General features: G+C 48.5%; 1 protein-coding gene across 1 annotated transcript in view; it reads left to right on the top strand.

Annotated features, from left to right (window-relative positions):
• The window catches only part of GABBR2 (gamma-aminobutyric acid type B receptor subunit 2), a 235,915-nt gene that overhangs the window by 57,918 nt on the left and 155,774 nt on the right, over positions 1–22,223 (top strand). The window contains exons 4-5 of the mRNA XM_042912093.1: positions 5,771–5,872; positions 18,621–18,686. Of these exons, the coding sequence (XP_042768027.1) occupies positions 5,771–5,872; positions 18,621–18,686 (168 nt within the window). The remainder of the gene's footprint in view (positions 1–5,770; positions 5,873–18,620; positions 18,687–22,223) is intronic.

Genomic DNA, 22,223 nt, shown 5'->3' with positions numbered 1-22,223 from the left:
GTGGAAATACAACCACATGTATGAATTTCTATGGGAACTTAAGTGTATGCCCCAAGTCTTTGAGAAACTTCAGAGCTGCAGAGGGCTACTTCGGCAACTGTAAAATTTAAAAAGTCAGGGTAGGGGCAGGTGGAGTTTTGAAACACTTGTTTTCTTAGAACCACATGCATTGGTGGTGAGAGAAAACTCCCTTCTCTGGTTTCCCAACCAGTTTCTCCTTGCACACCTCTGATGATGGGGAGCTCACTATCTACCAAAGCAGCCTTCTCCATTATTAGGAAGTTTTTTTGGCCTTGGGCTAAAGTTTGCTTTCTTGAACCACTTACCTGTTGGTCCCCTCCTCTGCCGTGGGGGTGCCCAGAACCAGGCTCCCTCTCTTCCACACGACAGCCCTTCAGAGTTTGAACCCAGCCATCACTTCCTGCCTTCGTCTTCTAGTCTCTGGGCTAATTTTTTAATTAGCTTAAATTAATGGCGGTTTCTGGGGAGCTCCAGGCCCAGTAAAAGTGACCTGAATTATTCAAAGATTTGAGTGTTTCAAATGCCTGTTTATCCTAATTAGCATCTTAACTACAGCGGTGCCCTCTGCCTCTAACGAGCCACATTTTAACATGTTCCATATTTTAATGGATTTTACTTGAATGAACTGTTTAATCAAATGAAGACACATTTCATGAATGAATAGAAGTAAATCTATAATTATACGCTTTAGTCAGGTAAGAGGAGTGACATTTTGGCACAATCCAGGGCTATATATAGCGAGTGCATTTGAATGACAAAGTAGGTTACCTCCAGTTCCATAGGAGAGCTGGGAACTCGCTTTGCTCTCAAGTTCATTTTGTAACCTAATTAGAATATTCAAAGAGTTGTAAAGTGCCTGTGGCGCAGATCTGGTTCTCCCCATCTTTACCTGGATCTCTGCCTTTCTAGATGATTCCTCAGCTGGTGCAGCAGCCTCGTTAGGGAAGGCAGCCAGGGTACTACTGGCCACAGAAGCCAAGTGTCCTAGAGTCTCTGATGCTCTCCATGGCGTCCACTTTGCATTTCACATCCTCCATCAAAGTCTTCACTGCCTGGGACATGTGGTCAGAATGTGGTAACTTACAGTTATAACAATACGATGCTTTCCTCTTCTGCCTTTACTTACTGTTTCTCTCTTATGCCTTGTCCCCCCTTTCCTTCTTTCCGTTCTTGCTTCTGACATGGTCAGGACCTGCTCGTGGCGCTGGGGACCAGGAATAGAAGGATCTGGGGGTGTAAAATGAGACATAACTATGGGACGGGGCAGGGGAGGGCAGGAGAGGGGTGTGGGAAACTGTAAAGGAAGATGGTGCCCTGGACCTGGAGAAAGTGGGGACAGTGACATGGGGGGCTTTCAGGCAGGCGGGCAACTCAGCTGTGAGCCTGACAGTTCTGTTGCTTTTCCCCCTAAAGTGTGCAGTTTCCATCTTTAGCTGCATGTTGGAACCGCCTGGAGGCATCTAAAAATGCTGATGCCTGGGTGCTAGTCCAGAGATTCTAACTGGTTTAGGATGTAGCCAGGGTACCAGTATTTTTAAAGACTCCCCAGGTAGTTCTAATACGCAGTCCAGAGTCTTCAGGTGACTGCAGCCCCAATACCTTGACTACAGCCTCATGGAAGACCCTGAGCCAGAACCACCCAGCTAAGGTGCTCCTGCATTCCTGGCCCATGGCAACTGTGTGAGATAATAAATGTGTCTTGTTTGAAACCACTGAGCTTTGGGATAATTTGTTACACAGCAATAGATGACTGATACAGATGATTAGTTGCCCCGGGTGTACCCCTAAGTGGGTCACTTCACCTCCACCGGTGTCTCTACCTCCAGCCTTCCAGAATCTCTCACCTGGATGGTTACTGGAGCTGTCTCACTGACCTTCCTCTTCCCCAACTGCCTCTGCCCCTCACTGGCCCCACGGCAGCCTAAATCACGGTTCTGGTCATGTCACCCATCCTCGAAACCTTGTAACGGCTTCTCACTGTGCTTAGGCTCAAGACCTCAAGTCAGTTGGAGGAGCGAGGCCACTGCGATGGCTTTATTGGAGGGACGAGTCCCTATCACCCCTTCCCCCACGGCCCCATGACCCAGCTGGGAGGGGGACTGCGTGTATACCTACTGGGCCTGCTGTTCAGACGGCTGATCTGACCTGACGGGGTTTTCTCCATACACACCCTGAGCGGGACTGTCCCCACGGCTCTGGGCTTTTCCCCAGAGCCACTGATTCTGCCTACCTCTTGACTTCTTTCAAGATGGACTATCCTAGAGCTTAAAGTCTGAGTTTAAATGTTAAAATTCTTGGATTTGGATCTTGGATTCCCGAAGCTGCATGGGATCCCTTAGGAGACATTGTTGTCATACCTTGTAACCTGTACCTTCCCCAGCCCCCTGGGTCTATGGCCTCCCTGAAGGTTCCTAGCCATGCCCCTCTCCATTGAGCCTGAACCACTTTGTCCTTATCCCTCATAAAGGCGACCAGAACTGAGCCCAGCATTTGAGGTGTGGACTGACATGGACAGAGGGACAGAACAGAGGGCAACTGCCACGTCCTTCATTCTAGACATGACGGCCTTCTAAATGTGGCTCCCAGTCCCGCTCACTCTCTTGGCAGTTGCCTTCCTCAGTTAACACATTCTGGTCTTCTAATCAAGAGGGAAATATCTAAGCCATTGGAAACGTTTCTCTCACTATGATCAATGAGTATTGTAAAACTTACCCTGCTTCCTTTAGGACAGTGGTTTTCAAATTTGAGCATTCATCAGAATTGCCTGGAGGGCTGGGTAAACACAGATTGCTGGACACAGCTTCTGATCCAGTAGGTCTGGGGTGGGGCCTGAGAATTTGCATTTCTAACACATTCCCAGGTGATGCTGGTGTTACTGTCCAGGGGCCACATTTTGAGAACCACTGCTTTAGGGATATGCTTTCTGGCACAACTTCATATTCACAGTCTGTACCAGTTCTTGAGGCTGGGGAGGGAAATCAGCAGCTGTTGCCTCCACGCCTAGCTTAGACTTTTTAGTCCTGGGGCTCTGACCCACTGGTTTTCCTGTGTGTCCTTGGAACTCCTTTGGTAGCCTGAGCTCATATCCACTGCTCCAGAAGCAGAGAGAGTTCTCCCTTTAGGTGACCTCTGCCCTGTGGGCTGGCCCCAAGGCTCCAGCTTAGACTCGACCCCTCCTGATTGTTCTTCTCATGGCCCTGCTCATGCCCCTGGCAGTCCTGGCCCTTCCTTCCAGGTAATGGGACAGCCTTCCTCTCTGTCCTATCCATACCCATCCATGCAAATGAGGCCCCCAGTGGGACCCCAACTATACTGGACTGTGTGTGTGTGTGTGTGTGTGTGTGTGTGTGTGTGTGTTATTTTCTTGGAAATTAAGAGCTATTCTTTTCCCAGAAGAACGTATTTTCTGCTTTTATAATGGAGGTGAATGAAAAATAGGACCCACTGTGTAGAAATGCAGTTTATAGCAAGCTGCAAAAAGACATTGGCCCCATTAAACAAGAGATACCTGCAGTTCCAGAAGGAAAAATAAGCGTTTACAAATTTATGTAGTACATCTTTGACCAGTGAACTGAATGGTCCTCCTACCCACACATGAGGGTGTGGATCTTTTTTCCTTATGAGTTACATCAATGATATTATTTCGTTTCCATGCTTTGGTTACTTAAAAAATACCATTTATTACTGATTTCCTCCATTTGCTTTCTCTAAAAGGGTCCATTAGAATAAATACTTGAGCTGAGCTCAGACTTCTTGGTGCTAAAATTATGGTGGCTGATCGCACCACCATCTGTTCTGACCTGTTCTGGCTCATCAGGCTTCCAGAACTGTCCACAGCTGGCAGGCTCCAGAAGAGCCAGCCTGGGAGCATGTGGAGAGCACAGGGCTGGGAGCGACACTTCAGTTTCCTCATTTGTGAAATTAGGGGCAGAATGAGATGACCTCTAGGGTGTTTTCGTTTTGTTTGTTTTGAGTTCTGACTGCCTAAAACATAGTTGATTGGCCATAATTAAATACAGCTTTCATGCACATTCTTATTCACAGATAGATACCCCAAGCCACTGGCTGCCTCGATGCCTTGCCTTAAAAGCCTGGACATGATCATTCATCTTTTTTTTTTTTTTTTTAATGTTTGCTTATTTTTGAGAGAGAGAGAGAGAGAGAGAGAATGCGAGCAGGGGAGGGGCAGAGAGAGGGGGAGACACAGAATCCCAAGCAGGCTCCAGGCTCTGAGCTGCCAGCACAGAGCCCGACGTGGGACTCAAACTCATAAACCGCGAGGTCATGACCTGAGCCGAAGTCAGACCCTTAACCAGCTGAGCCCCCCAGGAGCCCCCCAGCTCTTCATTCCTTTCTAAGGCTGGGTGATGTTCCACTACATGTATACACCACATCTTTATCCCTTTGTTTATCCCTTCATCCATTGATGGACACTTGGGTTTCTTTCATCGCTTGGCTTTTGTGAAGAATGCTGATGTACAGATGTATCTTTAAGACTCTGTTTTCAGTTCTTTTGAGAATGTACCCAGAAGTCGAATGCTGGATCGTGTAGTCATCTGTGTTTGCTTTTTGAGGGACTGCCATACCGTTTTCCACAGTGGCTGTACCATTTTAGGCACTCCGTGTCTCTTCATTTTCGCCAATGCTCGCTGTCTCCTGTGTTTTGCTAATAGCCATCCTAATGGGTGTGAACAAGAAGTGCTTGTAAGGATCATCTTCTCTTAAGGAAGAGGAAACTGAAGCCCTGAGACAGGGAGGGTCACACAGAGATGCGGCGGTCACAAGCACATCAGTGACAGACCTAGAACCTGGATCCCCCAACCCGCACTTGGTAGTTTTTACTGAAACACACAGTCCTGTTTCCACTCTTTATGTCAGAGGGTGCTCAGCCGTGGCCACGGGCCAGATACAAACTTCAGATTTCTGTGGTTCAGTCCTCACTTTGTTTTTGTTTTTTAATATTTCAAAATTGTATCAACGTTTTAAAATATGGAAGGATCTTATATTTTAAAAAGTCTAGATTTCTGAATTCTCCCTCTGAAAGCAGAAAGTCTAGTGACTCGGTCTGGCATTCTGGGGCACAGCATGATGGGAGCAACTGCCATCTTAGATGGGACATCCCGGTCTCCAGTTTGCCACTGTCCCCACCACTCCCTAATATCCTTCCATACATACTGCTTCACACACTGGCTGGACCCAGTGAATCCTGGAGTTTGCAGATCTCTGCTTTCTAAGCATATCCATGTTGACCATCCTGTGTCAACAGATAGGTAGTTATATGTAACAGCACAGGCTGGTTCCATACCCCCTTGCTCTTTATTCTGCACTGAGTGTCTTGCTGTTTCTTCACCCTAGAAGTGAAATGATATTGCAAGTAAATAATGCAGAATATAAATAGAGATATATGTGAATAGTCTGATTTGGTGACAGTGTGATGAGACAGAGAAACACCAGCAGGAAAGCCCAGAGATTCGGACGCTCGTCTTGACTCTCTCCCAGGAAATCTCTGCACCACCTTAGCTAGCCCCTTCCCAGTCTAGCATCCTTGTGCCAGTGTGTCCCTTGCAGGCTGGATCCCCAAGGTCTCACAGGGCCCTCTAGTTTATAATGAAGGGAAAAAAATAACTCCTTTTGCATTGTTGGTGGAGAAAACCAGCCCAGTTAAGCTGCTTCCCCAGGACGACGCCTCCGAACAGACTCTTCCTGTGGCTGCCAGCACACCCACCCTCTGCTTTCTCTTTGCTAACAGGTGAGGAATGACCTAACTGGGGTTCTGTATGGTGAGGACATTGAGATTTCGGACACCGAGAGCTTCTCCAATGATCCCTGCACCAGTGTCAAAAAGCTTAAGGTGAGTGCAGCTGGCCACGGCCGGGGGGACAGACCGATGCCTTGCTCCAGGCTTCCCCACATCCCTGACTATGAAAGTGTCTTGAGTTCTGGCTGTTTCATTTCATCCTGGCATTTCACACATGGGGAGAGGCCCCAGGAGCTGGCTCCCCTTGGCTGCCCCCATGCTTGTCTAGCAGTGGCCAAAGGTCTGATTGCTAGGTACATAGTCCTGGAGAGCTTACTGGGTGATTTTGTGTCTCTCAATCGAGCCTAAGAGGTAAGCAGGGCGTGAGTTATTACCTTCTTCATTGCAGAGAGGCTGAGAGAGAGGGAGTGTCTTGCCCGAAGCCACAGCAAGGAAGTACAGTTTGTTCAGACTGAACGCCTAGGTTTTTGACCCCTCTCGCGACACTCACTCCAGGAACAGAGAGGGCCGACTAGAAGTTTGCCCGGCTGTCAGGGGTCTCTGTCTGCCATTTGTCTCCTCATCCCGCAAGCTCTCTCAAATACCTGGTTTGTGCCAGACCCCCTCCGGGTCTCACAGACACCATCAGGCCTCAGGTTGCTCACAGCTGGGGAGGAAGCCAGTTACCTCTCTGGGGAACAGGAACAGAGGGGCCTGGGAACAGAGGGAGGAAGTGACTCATCCCGCCTGGGGAGAGGGTTCAGACAAGGCTCCAGAGAAGGGACAGCGTCTGCACCTTGCAAATGGATGAATGGGATGGGGACCTGCAGGAGCCCAGCAGGGAAGGAGGAGTGAAGATCAGAGGGCACAGCGACCATGCTCACCACTCAGCAAGGATCAGCAGGGATTCCACAGAGACTGGAGTATTGGGGCTGGAAGGCGGTGGGAGCCAGGTTCCGCAAGACTTGAATGCTGAGCTGAGGAGTTTGGTCTTTTATCCAGGGGGCAACGAGGGTGCTGGGGGTTTATAAGCAGGTGCACACAGAGTTAGAGCTGTCACCTTCCTCTTTCCCTCTCTTCCACTCCCTCATGCCCACATTTAGGGCTGCTGGCTTGGAGACCGCAGATGCCAACTGCTAACATGTCCCCTTCCATCTTGGGCAGGTCCCAGGTTACACCAGTCAGAGCAGATGGAAGTTTCAAGCTCTTGTCTTCCAAAGCCCCCAGTTCACAGATGGGAAGACTGAGGCCCAGAGACAGGGAACGAGGGAAGCAGACACTATGCCTGTGTGTGACATTGCAGCCCTTCAAGCTGCTTCAGATGAGGAAACAGTAGCTTGGGAGGGCCTGTTGGCAGCCGGGTGGCTGGGGCGGGATCTGCCCACGCTGTTCGCCCACAGGCTGTGTGGTCTGAGGGTCCAGTCGGGTTGTGGGGTCTGAAGGACCCAGAGTGGTACAGTGCCTGCTCGGCAGGGAACAGCCGGGTGGGCCTGATGCTGTGATGATGTTCTGCCACACAGGGCAGCGTCTCCCCAGGGTGGGCACTTGAAATAGCTTCCTGTGCCTCAGAGGCCCAGCAGAGTTCTTTGGGCTTTAAAGTTTAAAGAGTCTTTGTGTGTAGAGCAGAGGCACTAGTTGAAAGCCTGCAGAGAAATTAGGGAAGGAACTGGGTGCTCTGCTCGTTGACCAACCAGCTCCGCCAGAGGTAGGAGTGACATTACCGATGATGGAAATAGCAGCCCACCTGTCCGGGGCCCTGGCGGAGAGCCAGGTGCCAATGCAGAGCCCTTGACCTCCGCTGGCTCATTCGGCCCTCCCCAGAGCCCTCGGACAGAGAGTTTTTGCATCCCGGTATCTCAGATGAGGAACACGAGGCTCAAAGAGGTTAAGGATCGCTCCGAGTCGCCCAGCTGGAAAGCGGTGGGTTGGATTGAAGCCTGGGTCTGGACGACTAGGCGGCCCAGGTCTCTCCACCGCCCCGCACAGCTGCTGCCAGAAAGGATGACAACATCACATAAGCTGGGGGAGGGAGGGGTGCAGAGCCCAGTCTGTCTGTTGGCAAAGGAGTCCTTCTGGGGGAAGCGCTCTTCCCCCACAGACCTGCATGACTCCTTCTCCAGCCTTCTTCTCGTCTTTGCCCAGTTGTTCGCTTTTTCCAGAGGCCTTCCCTGCATGCTTCATTTAGAAGTTAAATCCTTGTCTACTTTCTGCTGATTTTCTCCATTTCACTGACAGACGCCTGTATTCATTTCCAAGGGCTGCTGTAACAAAGTACCACAAACTAGGTGGCTTAAAGCAAACAGAAATGTATTCTCCCACATTCCGGAGGCTGGAAGTTCAAGGTCAAGGTGTCGGCAAGGCCATGCTGTCTAGAAGGTCGTGGGGCCATCCCGTGCCTTTCTCTTCGCTTCTGGTATTGCCAGCAAGCCTTGGTGTCCCCTGTCCTGCAGCTGCGTTAACTGTAGTCCCTGCTTCATATGGCATGTTCCCCTTTCCTTTCACATCGTCTTCTTATTAGGACGTTAGTCGTGTTGGATTACACTAGTCTACCCTACTCCAACATGACCTCATCTTAACTAATTACATCTGCAGAGAAGGTCACGTTCCAAGGTATTGGGGATTCAACATATCTTTGGGGGCCACAATTCAACCCATCACAACATCTGACCTACCATTCATTTTGCCTAGTCGTTTTATCATCTGTCTCCTCCCGCTGGAACATAAGCTCTAGGAGGCAACAGTTTCTGTCTGTTGTGCTCACTGTTTTGTTCCCCATCACCCAGAATCAAATTAATTTGAGTGTGTGTAAATAAAATACCAAGTCTGGACAGACAAAGCCAACAGAGAACACAAGGATAGAATAGAGTAAAGGAATAGAGTACTGAGTAAAGGAATACTCAGGAATAGAGTAAAGTAACTTCTGGAAAGCTCGGAGAAAAAGCAAATCTCTGGTTTACTCTGGGATAAGATAGAGAAGGATGTTCAGAGGACAAGGGAGAAAACTAAATACCAAATAGCAGAATTAAAATCTGCATTGGAGGTATTAGAGAGCAGAGTTCATGCCAAGAAAAATAAAGATCAATAGTATGAAGGACAAACTTGAGATATTTCCCAGAATTCAGAGGAAATGGTGAGAGCAATCAATCTAATGAGGGAAGGGAGAATAGTTATGGACACTGGAAAGGGAGATCCTAAGGGAAAACCAGGACAGATGAAACAGAACAAAAATCAAAACAAAACAGGCTCCACACTAGCAGTGAGTGCACCTAGCACTCGGACTTGGTTTCTAATACCGTTCTATAGGAAAAGGAACCAGGACTCCTTGGGAAAATGGCTGATTCTAGGACTGGGGCAGGAAATATGCACGATGATCCTGGAACATCTTCTAGTGCCAGAAAGTAAAGGAGTGCGGCTGAGTGCAAGGGCTCCCAGTGGCCAACGCTGGGACAATTTCAGCAATAAAATAAAACAGTATTGGATTAAAACCCAAAGTATAAAATAAATATCCATGTGTCCATACTGCTGTGAATGATTGAATAAATAAATGGGAAAGATCAGGCAAATATCCTATACAGAAGAATTCCAAATAATTTACGTAGATATTTCAGGTCCATGGAGGTAGAGCAGAATGACCCGCTTCTTAAGTGATTTCTTTCCAAAGAGTCCACTGTAGAAACCAGGGAGAAGAGTGGCTTGATGATGGAAAAATCTAATAAACACGACCTCAGCTGGGTGACCGAGGTCAACATCAATAGCAGTAAGTCACGGTGATAGGCTACACCCTTGATATGAGGAAATGAGAAGGGCAATTTACCTCAGTGGGTCTTCCTTCCCCAAACCCATGCCCTAAGCCTAACCATGAGAAAAACATCAGGCAAATTCTAGTGGAAGCCATTTCCCAAAACACTCCTCAAAACTGTCTAGGTCTTCAGAAATAAGGAATGTCTGAGCCAAAAGGAGCCTATGGAGACATGACAACTAAATATAATGTGTTACCCTGGATGCAATCCAGGGATAGAGCAAGGACATTAGAGAAAAAAAAAAAAAAAACAAAAAAAAAAACAACTAAGGAAATCTGATTAAAGTATGGGCTTTAGCTAATAATAATCAATATTGGTTTATTAATTATAACAATGTGCCCCACGAACATAAAATATTAATAATAGGGGAACCTGGGTGAGGAACATATGAGAACCTTCTCTCTTTGTTATCTTTCTAAAACTATTCTCAAATAAGAAGTTTGTTTTCTAAACAGAAGACAAATTTAAGGGGGCTCAGGAGGGTCCTACTAGATTGGATTGACAAAATTGCTAATAGTCAACCATTTTTGAAGTACCATATCGACAATTTCATGAGGAAATGTACAATGTGCACACTGTATGTGCGTCTAGCTGGCCTTCCCACATTCTAGCAGAATTGGTGAAAAGAGAGTCATACCAACACACATTTTAGCAAAAGCTTTGAAGTACAAATATAAAGGGGGAAATCTACAAGTATCTAGGCCAGAAGAAAACGAATTTCCCACAAAGGTGCAAAAACCAGGCCACCTCAGCTCCTCTGCAGCGTTCAATCCCAGAGACAATGGAGCAGCTGGGAGACATTCTCCCATGTGTGTAGCTCATGTGGCATACCAGCCAGGTGCCTTTCTCGAAGTTAATCCTTGAAGTCCTACGTCAGCCAGCCAAGAACAATGGCAAACTTCATAGCTGAGGTCATGGCAGAAACTGCTGATCAGGGGCCACCAGAACCCATAGACAGAGAGCTGAGTCTAAATAATTGTTCTAAAATGGTATACAGATGCTGGGACGCCTGGGTGGCTCAGTCGGCTGAGTGTCCGACTTCGGCTCAGGTCATGATCTCGCGGTTTGTGAGTTCGAGTCCTGCATTGGGTGCTGTGCTGACGGCTCAGAGCCTGGAGCCTGCTTCGGATTCTGTGTCTCCCTCTCTCTCTGCCCCTCCCCATTCACTCTCTGTCTCTCCCTCTCTCTCAAGAATAAATAAACATTAAAAAAAATTTTAAATGGTATATAGATGCAAAAGTTCATTTTGAAAGCAAACGTACATATACATAGAGTGCAAAAATACATCTGGTAATAATAATTGAGATGTTAAAATCCATATTCCATTAACGTAACCAAAGAAGTGGGCAAGTAAAAAATATGGGTGGTAACCTCCTGGTCTTAAGTAGCAGAGGGACTCAATAGAGACCATTTTGTTCATGAGTTTCCTAAGGAGAAACATACAAGCTAAAGAAGGCTTTGAATAACTTGATGGTAAATATACTATAATGCAAATAGAACCCAAAGCTTCTGAAGCACAGAAAAGGGAAGCAGGGAAAACCTAGTCCACATACTGAAAAACAGAAAGAAAATGTGAAAACCAGAAAGCATAACATATAATTGTAGACCAAATACAGTCCTTCTGACCGTAAATTCAAAGAGGTCAAACTCCCTATCAAAAGGCAAAGACAGAGAACTGTATTTTTGAAGGACTAACTATAGCTGTTGACAACAGAGAAAGTGACACAGAAAGGTCAAAGGTAAAAGACCAGCCAAAGATAGGTCAGGCAAACCCAACCGAAGCAAGAACCCCAGTGTTCATTTGAGACCCAAAGGGAATTCAAGGTACAGGCATTAAACAGGATTAAGGAGAGTCATTCTCTATAGATAGGGGTACAATTCACCATGAGAATAACACAATCATGGACCATTATTGCTCTAAATTACATCTCACTGAAATATATAAAGAAAAGCCTGTTAAAATACAAAGGAGAATTGACAGAAACACAATAGCATTGGGAGCCATAACATTTCTCTCAGTCTTGGACAGATCACCCAGGCAAAAATAAGCAAGAACACAGAGGAACCAAATAATGAAATTAATCAGGCTGATTTAGCAGATATGTACCAAAGTTCGCCTAAAGAAAGTCAAGAAAAACCATCTCTGTGTGATGGAGTCCCGAGGCCTTTAAGCTCCTTCCAGGCCTGTTCCGAACATGGGGCTTTAAAGTTAACTGTTGCCAGGCAGGACTGGGCGGGGGCCCGGAGTCTGCCCCTGGGTATTTCCATGGTGCTGGCTCTGAAGCGTCGGGCTGTGAGGGGGAGAGCGCCAGGCTTCCACTGTCCTGCTCTGTTCATTTTGTTTGCTTTCTCTACCTTCCCCGGAGTAGCCTCTAGCCTATCATTCAGGGTTCTGATTCCAGGAAAATCTCCCTAATTTATAAACCAGCCGATTAGCAACCTTAATGCCATCTGCAACATTAACTCCCCCTTGCACGTCACAGACCATACCTGTAGGTTCTGGAGATTAGGAAATGGACACTTTGGGGGGACCATTTGTCTGCCTATCATAGGAGGACCACAAAAACAGACTTTCGGGTGGACTGCTGCCCCCCGTGCTCCATGAGAGAGGCCTAGTGGGAAGTCCCCCCTCCCCACACCCTATAGGCCAGAATGCTGCTTGGCTCCCGGAAAGTAGAGTTCATATAGGCACCCCGAGGGGATGCAGAGCTACAGAATAAACGTGGTACATTCCAGCAGGCCAGTTTTGCTCAGAAACATGGGGAGAAACGCATTATTTTTATCTTGAGATAAACATAGGTATGTTATTGGAATGCTAAATGTATGTGAATTTTCAAAATAATAAACTTTCCAGAAATGGCATGCTTTCCCAGTGGGCTGCTATGGGCTATTCCCTCTTTGCTCTCTTCTTTAAGAGTATATGTCTCCCTAAGGTACAGCCTTGTTGAATCACTGTGTTGTACACCTGAAACTAATATAACATTGTGTGTCAACCATAATCACCTAGGTAGATAGATAGATAAAAATGAAAAATAAACAGGAGGGCTAATCAGAATAAAAAGATTGTTGTAACAACAACAAGAATATATATCTCTTGCTTCTCTGCCTTTAAGGACATTTCTCTGGTGAGGGAAAAAAAGGGTCTAAGAAAAACTTAACTTGAGCTAAATAAAAGTACTCATTCCAGGTATGGAATCAGTGTGTCAGGGCCAGGAGGGACTTTGGGAAGCATCTAGGCTAACCCTGCTGGACTCATCCCAGGTCTCACAGCCAGAGTCAAGGGGCGAGAGTGGCCTGAGTCCCTGGCCCCTTCCTCAGTGCCCACTGGCCCCAGTCAAGCCACCTCCCAGCCCCACCACGGCCAGCCTCTAAAAGTTTGACCGCCCTGGGGCTTGTCATACCTCCTCCCTTTCCACAACTTTTGTACACAGTTTCATCTGATTTTTCGGCAGCCCAGTGGGTCTGTGGGGCTGGGCACCTGAGAAACCAGGAAGTGATCACATGTGGGCCAAGACAGGTGCACAGGCGGCAGGAGATGCCAGACAACCCAGTGTCCGGGTTGACCTTGCCTTTCCAGCGGGACCCCACACCCCTGCCACGGGGAAGGCAGGATGGGGTGGCCTTCTGCTTTCCTGCTGTTTTAAATGTACACCAGCTATTTTAACGCCTCAGGATCACATCTGCTGTTCCAGTGCCTCCACACGGAAGTCTGCGGGACTTTCCTCTGTGAGTTGTTGCTGCAGACTGGATGTTTGCTCAGCCTGGGAGAATATATATAGGGGCAGTGGTCAAGTGCTCAGGCTCTGGGGCTGGGCCCAGCCGGGGTGGAGGCCGGCACCACCACTGCCTACCTGTGTGACCTGGTGCCTTAGGTTGAACTCCCTAGAAACAGAGCCCGAGGTTCTGGTGAAAGAGCTTTATGAGAGCACGCTCAGGAGAAGGGAGGGAGGCAGGGTAAGGCAAGAGGGGAGCTGGGCCAGAATGCTGTCTTGGCTGGAGACCATGTTAGCCTGGCCCCCCCCGGGGTGTCTGGACCACACAGCTGGTCCCACCTTTCCGAGACCTCAGTCGGGTCACTGGGTGCTGCAGAATGTGGCACCCAGCGTGGCCTTTAGGGCCAGGAAGTTCTCTGTAGCTGGGGGCAGTTCTCCAGAGAAGCCAGTGAAAGTGAGCTGTAAGCTGTAAGCCGCCCACCCTGCACGGGATGGATGCAACAGTCCTGGTTGGCTGCAGGGGGGGTGGGGGGGGTGGGGGGGGTGGGGGGGGGCTGGGGGGAAGTGGGGAGGGAGTATCCAGGAGGGCCAGCAGTGTCTGCCACCCTCAGAAAAGTTTCGGCTCACTCATGAAACTTTCTGGAGTGGACATAATAATAACGGCTCTCTCCTTGGGTGGGGCTGATGACTGCTTAGTACCATGGTTAGAAAAGCACTTAGGAATTGTCCTTGATTTTTATTTTGCTAGAATCCCCTGCAAACTGGAGGTTATATACAAGCTCTTTGTTTTGTTATTCTCTGTACATAAATTTCCTTTTTTATTGAAGTACAGTTGACATACAAGGTTATATTAGTTTCTTTTTTTCTTCTCATTTAAAAAATCTTTTATTAAAACTCCCCCTTTATTTGCCTTCTTTTTATATATATATAGAATTTATTGTCATACACAAGGTCTTTGAATTGGGATTTCCTTCTTATGTGGGGTGTGTGTGTGTGTGTGTGTGTGTGTGTGTGTGTGTGATTTTAGCTTGCTTTAAGGGTCCCAGAGACAAAGAGACTCTAGACAACAGATGAGAAGGACCCAGGAAGGAGGAAAGGAAATCCATCCAAGGTTTGGGCTGAGTACCCCTCCCCAGACCTCCCACCCTGTCGCTGTTTCCTTCCATTTTTGCCCCTTCCCCGTAGGCGAGGCCTCTTGTGTGAACATAGGCCTCCATATGGTCTCCAACCTTAGATCTAACCGTTTGAGCACAAGTTGTCCTTTGTCCCACCTCATGTCACCTTTCACCCCTGGTGGTCCCCTGCAGAATCAAGAGTGTGTGGGAAGGCACAGGATTTTTGGACCCTGCCCTCTGTCACATTCTGGGTTCTCTGCACCGTCACAACTCTGTTCTGTCCCTCTGATGACCAGGGGCATTCACAGCTCTCCTCCTGTACCCCCCTGGTACTCCTCATTCTGCCCCAAAGTCCTTCCCACCACAAAGGAGAGTGTGCTTCCACCCCTGGCAGGGAGGTGGGAGGCGTGGCCAGATGCAGGGACCACTGCCAAGGCAAAATTTGTCTTTCTACTTTCCGGATTCTCAGGAAGAGATACAAGTTATGTAACACCGAACAGCGTGATTCTAGAACTTTTGTGAGAGCAGGCATGTGTTAAAAATTTTTAAGACTCCTGAACGCTGAAACATTTCCCCTCAGCCCTGCATCTTCCAATTAATTGCTACTCTGGAAAGGAAAACCAGGTATACCCGTGCTTTTCATATTCTCAAGAAAAGTCCTCATGCTCCGGGAGTACACATATCCCATTTTGAGAAGCCCTTCAACCTCTTTCGACTGTTTTCAAGGCTCCTGCTAAGGACCCCTGGCCACTTGCATCTCCCTTTGTCCACTGCCCACCCCGGGATTCCAGGCTTCAGCTGCACTGGGTGCTGGCTCATCCCTCCCAGGCACTACAGGATCTTGCCACCTCTTACTGGCTAGGATCAGAGTGGGTGTGAATAGCTCCCTGCAGCAGGCACCACCTGGTTCTGTCTAGGATCTTTCTCTGACCATCGGAGGGCGACCAAGGTGAGAGCAGTGGGTGCGGGGTGCCGTGCAGTCTTGGGGGAAGCCTTTTGTCTCTCTAGGAAGGGGCTCACTAGATCAGTGATCCCTTGGTTCCATCCAGTACTAACAGTCCAGGAGCACAGAACCAACTGGTCCATGCAACTTGGTTGTCATGGCAACAGAGACACTAAATGGTCCATAAGTGGTAGAGCTGGTTATTTATCTATCGGCAGGTAGGTGGTCAGGTGGTCAACCATGAAGATGTGGTGACCCCGATCATGCTGAGGCCCTAGGCTAGCAGGATATTAGTTCGGTGGTGACCATAGCAGTCACTGAATAAGGGAATGCAGGCCAGCCAGTGTGCTTGGTAGCTCAGATAGCATTCACCCACTTAATCATGCATCCAACACCTATTTTTATTGATATATGTGGCGTGCCCCATCCCCCTCAGCTGGGGACCCAGAGATGAATCAAGTTACCCTCAGTCCAGTGGGGAAGACAGACAAGCAAGTGGACTTGTGCCATGACAGAGGGCCGCACAGAGTGCTCTGGGCCCACAGAGGAGCAAATGACCACCAAGCCTAATGGGACAAAGATGGCTTCTTGGAGTAGAGGTGCCTGAGCTAAAGCATGAAGGGTGAGCAGCAGCTTTCCAGGCAAAGGAGTGGGGGGAGGGGGAAGGGCATTTGAGACGGATGAGCTTGCAGAAAGAAAGGGGCTGGGGTGGGGAAATGGACGAATGAATGAACGCATGAATGGCAGAGCTGTTGTAGACAACCGCAGGCAGCTCGTTCTGATACCCTGGAAGAGTGGGGAGAACAGTGTGATTTGAGACAAGACGTGAGCAGTAATCGGCTGGTAAATCATCTCGAATGTTCTATTACGGAGCTCAGAGCTGACCTGTAAAGCTCAGGGAGCCATGGAAAGGTTTTATGTGATCACATTTGAATTTTGGAATGATTCCTTTGTTTGCTTTATGGAGACCGGGGTAGATGGAGCAGGACTAAGGGTGGGGACCCAACCAGGAGGCAGTTGTAGTTCAATGAGTTGAGAATGACGGTGGCCAACCCAGCGGGGTGGGGCTGCAGGGACGGGGCTGACGTGGCACTGGTGAGCAGGTAGCCAGCGGGTCCTGGTTAGATAGAGGCGAGTGAACCTGGTGGGTGAGAGGGTGGTGACACGGTTCTCAAAGATGGACAACACCGGACGGGGAAAGGGCTCATTGGGAAAGATGATGCGTTCAGCTTGGGATGTGCTGAACTTGAGGTACTTGGGAGAATCCGAGTGGAGGGCTCCAGCGGGCAGCTGGAGAAAGGTCAGGGCTGGGGAGAGTGGTCGGGCCTCCACAGCACACAGTGGGCAGTTGCGGCTGGGGCCGTGAATGAGGCTGCCCAAGGAGAGTACTGAGGGCACGGAGCTAAGGGCACAACTGTGTGGAACACCAGCAGTCAGGGACTGGCAGAAAGATGATGAGCTGATTCAGAGTCTGAGAAGGAAGGACCAGGAGGTAGGAATGAGCCAGGAGGAAGCATCATGGAAGCTAATGAGTGGGTTTCATTAGCATGCATCCTCCGGCCACCCGGCAACGTAGGTAGGATTAGCCCTCTTTTGAAAATGAGAGAATTGAGGCTCTAGGGGATTTAGACTCAGGGTCACGCAGCTGGTCAGTGGTGGAGCTGGGATTTGAACTAAGGTCTCTCTACCTCTAAAATCCAATAAACTATTTCTTCTATACCATGTTTAGCAACACAGAGCTTGGCACAAAGTAGATGCTCAATAAGTGTTTGCTGGCTGGCTGGCTGAATACTATTAGCAGCAAAAAAGGCTAAAAGATTTCAACAAACAAGCAGAAAAACCCTGCAGTGTGCCTGGGAGCATGTCCATAGAACGGAAGCAGCTTAGGACTTTTTATAGCCTTGCAGACATGGTGATGACAAAGGCTTGCCTTCCTTCAACTGCTCTGTTAACGATCTTTTAAAGTCCTTTCAGAGCAGGGTTTTTTTTTTCCCCCCTCTTCTTTCCATTCTTGCTTGCAAACGAAGGATGATTTTAGAATCCAAGCCTTTTTTATTTTGCTAAAGTACATGATGAGTAAAATGGCCTCCCAGTCAGCACTTTCCAATTTTGAAAGATGCTAAAAACTGATCTTTAAAGGCATGTTTCTCTTCTTTATGCATCAAAGGGCCTTGAGGCCTGCTGGAGAGGATGGGATGCAAGGCGGGAAGGCAGCACCACCTGCAAGGCTGAGCCTCAGGGTGGAGGGCAGGGAGTGACTGGGGTGGGGTGCAGGCCGGAGGGCCAGGGCTGGGCTGGATGCTGCCTGCCACATCCACCTTTAACCTGTTCTCTACAGAGCAGGGCCCTGCCTGGATCCCTGTCCCACACGGCAACCCTAACCCAGGACGGAGCCTCAGGCAAACGCCCAGTAACTGTTTGTTGAATGAATAAATGAGTTACAGGAGCTGCTGTTCAATACACACAGAGATAATAAGTGCAATCCCATTTACAGAGTTTTCAAATATAAGTTTTTCTTGGAGTTAAAGACGGGTTGGGAGGAGGTTATAAAATCCTAACACTAGCTAGCACTTACTGGGCACTCACTATGTGCCAGGAACTGTGTGAAGCAGTTTGAGGATCATCTCATTTAATTCTCCCAGCAACCCTGGAATTAGGCCCTGGCATTATCCCCATTTTACAGGTGAGGAAATTAAGACTAAGATGGAAAAAGGAGTGGCCTGAGATACCCTGAAGCTTGTTGGTGGAGCTGAGATTTGAACAAAGCTCAGAACTCAAAGAGACTCTGGCACTTCTTAATTGGGAAGCTTCGTGGGTTCCAGGAAGGTATAGAAAAGTCTAAAATACTGGAGTGAGGGTGGGGGGTGCTGCAGCCCTATTTCTGCCATCAACTCCCCCGGGGACCTTGAAGCTCCTTTCTCTCCTCTGGCTTCAGTTTTCCTGGATGTCATATTCCGTGTATGAGGAAGGAGAATAGACGCTGTCTCTGTGCCCTGCAGGGTTTGCCTGCCCTTGGGGAAGGAGATCAGGGATGCTGCCAAGACCCCTCAGAGCCACCAGCCTGTGCAGACTTGTCTCAGGGCATGTCCCTGAGGCCAGGGAGGGCGGCACCAAGAGCCAAGGGGAAGCTAGCCCCAGAGAGGACCAGAGTATCCAGGCTGGGGTGGGACGAGAGGGCAGAGTTCTTGGCCGCAGAGCCGGGGGTGCAAGAATGTTCCATGCCCGAGGCCTCAAGCCCCCTGGTGTGCCTGTCATCCACTCTGCTTCACTTACATGTCCTTCTGTCCGCAGGGCAATGACGTGAGGATCATCCTCGGCCAGTTTGACCAGAATATGGCAGCAAAAGTGTTCTGTTGTGTAAGTAAAACTTTGGTCACGGCACTGTGTCTTTGGGGGGGTTTCACGAAGCTTTTTCTCAGACTCGTTCTGACTGCCTGGTCTGAGCGGAATATAGGACTGGAAGCGGTTGTTGGAAGCAGAAGTGTTATTTTCACTGCGCTTTCCTCTTTGCGGGGAGCTAAGCCTCCGGGGCTCAGAACAGTACAGTCCTGGGAGGAACTAGGGACCTCGGTTGAACAAACCTACTGGCTAATTCCTGGTCTAAGCCCTGTCGGCTAATTCTCTGCCCATCTACTCACCCACATTTGATGGAGGCCTGCTCTACGGCACAGCCTCTCCCGCCGAGAGGCCAGACCTCAAGGGTGAGGTGCCTCGGACCCCCTCCCAGCCCTGGAACAGGGCTCAGAGCCTAAGTTTAGAATAATCTCTCAACTGTTCAGTACCTACCCCTGAATTCTTTACAATTGTCTGGTGTGTGATAGGCTACACAAAGTAGTTTTATTAAATGCCTTACCTCATTTAATCTTCTCAATAACCATGTGAAACAACTATCATTATTCCACTTTACAGATGAGGGAATAGAGGCCCAGTTTGTGGCAGAGCCAAGGCTCCATCCCCTTCACCTGATCCCCAATCTAAAAGTCTTTTTTTTTTTAATGTTTATTTATATTTGAGAGAGAGTGCACAAGCAGGGGAGGGGCAGAGAGAGAGAGACAGAGACAGAGACAGAATCCGAAGCAGGTTCCAGGCTCTGAGCTGTCAGCACAGAGCCCGATGCAGGGCTTGAACTCATGGACTATGAGATCATGAAGTCGGACGCTCAACCAACTGAGCCACTCAGGCACCCCACCTGATTCCCAATCTAATCATCTTTTTTTCCGTATGATGTTTTAACCTAAGTACTTGCACGAATTCTAGCACAGAAACTAAATCTTTGGGTTTTGATACCCTGGCTCCCGTCCCCTGCCCCAGGTCAGAGAAGAAGCAACAGAATGGGAGCCCAGTCCTGTGAGTCGTTATTTCCCCAATAAGCTCTTCCTCTTAGACTGAGCCTATTCCAGGTATAGTCTCTTGTGATGGGCCTTAGGCCTCTGTTCTCTTTGATCTTTTGTCAGTAACTTGAATGAGATTATAAAAAGCAGACTTTGTAGGAATTTTGGAAGTTGTGAAATATGTTGGATGACAGATCCAAGGTGCAAAGAACCCTAACAGGCTGGATGGAATGTTTGATTAAATCTAAGAAGATTAGATCTAATAGTCCTACTAGAAGGTGACATTAGCACAAATCAAGCTGCCTATGTCCATGGTGGTGTAGAGGCATAGCTGAGGTAAGTACTGTGCATTTAGAACAAAAGAGACTTTGGGGTCTTGGTTGACCTCAAGGCTGCTGTGAGTCCCCAGTGTAAGCATAGCTGCCAGGAGCCAAGGGGACCTCAGGCGCTATGTCCACACTCAGGGAAGGTGGCCCCTCAGCTGTCTGCTAGAGAGACACTGCCTGGGGTATCCTACTCAGCTCCTGGTGCACCTTTCAGGAGAGAGGCAGGAACTGAAAACACACCAGGAGTGAGGAGAGAGCAGTGACCTGAAGCCACGGTCACACAGCTATTTTACCCTGAAGGCTCAAGAACAAAATGAGAACCTGCCTGATCATCTCCCGATTTACCAGGGAGGAGGGAAAGGCCACGAGGCTGACATTTCTGGAGACCCTGGACAGAGTTTAGAGCTCAGGAGTCGGTCTTCTGCTTGGGTGCTGAATTTGGACTTGTGTTGACACTCTGGGAGCCTCAGTTTTCTCATCTGTAAAGTGGGGATAATAAAGCACCTGTCTCATAGGATCATTGTGAAGATTAGATGAGCAAAAACACTTGGCACAGGGCCTGATGAGCCCTCAGTAAATGTCTGCAGTCTTCTTTTGTTTGTCTATGTAAAGTCTCAGGCATCTGAGAATGGAATAGACCATTGTTGGGCTGGTGAGTTTACTCTCAGATGGTCTCTACAAGATTGTATTAAGCATTCTGTGTTCCAGGTAAAGGTAACAAGGGGTCTTTCCATATGAAAATCTAAGGAAGAACAATGAGAAAAAGTGAAAAAATGGAGCAAATTAATTTAATGCCTTTTACTTCAAAACCTTGCTTGTCAAGTTTTACTCATAAACCTTTACTCATAAAACCCTGTGCATTACCATCTGAGGTCCAGAAATGGCCCATTTTGAAAAGGAAAATAATGCTCTGTATTGGAGAATGTAATCTCTTTTGGGGGAGGAAACTGGATTTTATCCCCGCCACCCTTCTCCGTATCCCCAGGGCCTTTCAGACAGCTGGCACATGGTGGGTAATAACTCCGGGAGAAATAAATTAATAAAAAATGATCCATGAAGACACCACAGTGGTCGCTGGCCATCTCCCTTCTCCAAAAACTGCAGACAGACCTCATGTTCTGCTTTGAGCCAAACCCAAGTGGAGGTGTGGCTGTGATTTCTCTCCGTGCCATGCACTGGGATTCTTTCCTGAGTGGCATTTCCAGCCATTGTTTCCGCTCCAGAACAGACCGAGTGGCTGTCTGCCTCTTGACCCAAAGCCCCAGGCTGCCTGCCTTCCACATGGCATGGGACACCATCCACCTTCTTGTCCCACTTTCCTCTTTCCTCTTATTGGACGGTGGGTATTTTGAGATGGGCTTTATCTTAGGGTCTGCAGGTGGCTTTGTTGAGGAATTCTGTAGAGCTTTTTTGTTGGCTGTTTATTCCGTGTCAGACCCTCAGATGGAACCCGCCCTCCAGGGCTTGGAGCCTTATCTGGTTAGGAAGCAATTCTTCTGGCAGGTCTGGAAGATCCCGAAGAGAGTCTGCTCAGTGTCTTCTTATGGGTGGGTGACAGAGGGAGGGGCTGCTCAGAGCAGAGACTCCCCACCCCACTCCTCACCCCAAAAAAGCCTTCCTGCCTGTGTCGGGGTCAGAGTGCAGATCAGATGGATACAACCGTATCTCTGCCATCCAAATGCCGCTTTGCAAACTTTGCAGCATGTTGCTGTGTTCTTGAGCCTGGAACTGCCACCAGGGGAAGAGCAGACTCCGGCAAAGCTATTTATAGCCCTGTGGCAAAGTGTTCATTTGGGCTTAGCACAGCTTGAGCAGGTCTTGTCACTTTTGTCTTCTCCCTCCCCCCTCGGGGGTCTATTCTAAATTCTCTAACACTCACGCCTGGGTTCTGGTTTTAGCCCCACCAGCTGTGTGACCTCAGGCAGGTCACTTTACACCTCTGGTCCCCAGCTGCCTCCCCTCTAAAATGGAAGGAGCAGTCCCTGCCCCATCTGTCTCACAGGATTGTCAAGAGGCCTAAATAAGGCCATGGAAGGGAGACCATCATCCCAACTGTTAACTGCCTTCCCAATGTGAGGGTTTATTACTGTCATTGTTGTGAACTGTAATATGAAAAGGGAAATGTCCTTCTTGCATGGGGAGGGGAGGAGGCAAAAGGAAACATTATAAGAAGGGGAAATTGGATTTTTTAAAATAATTCACATCGTGGTTACCTGTCTGCAGCCAGTAAGAACCAA

The sequence above is a fragment of the Panthera leo genome, chromosome D4 (genome assembly GCF_018350215.1).
Source record: "Panthera leo isolate Ple1 chromosome D4, P.leo_Ple1_pat1.1, whole genome shotgun sequence".
NCBI classification, from domain to species: Eukaryota; Metazoa; Chordata; class Mammalia; order Carnivora; family Felidae; genus Panthera; species Panthera leo.
This window is presented reverse-complemented; position numbering and strand designations above follow the sequence as displayed.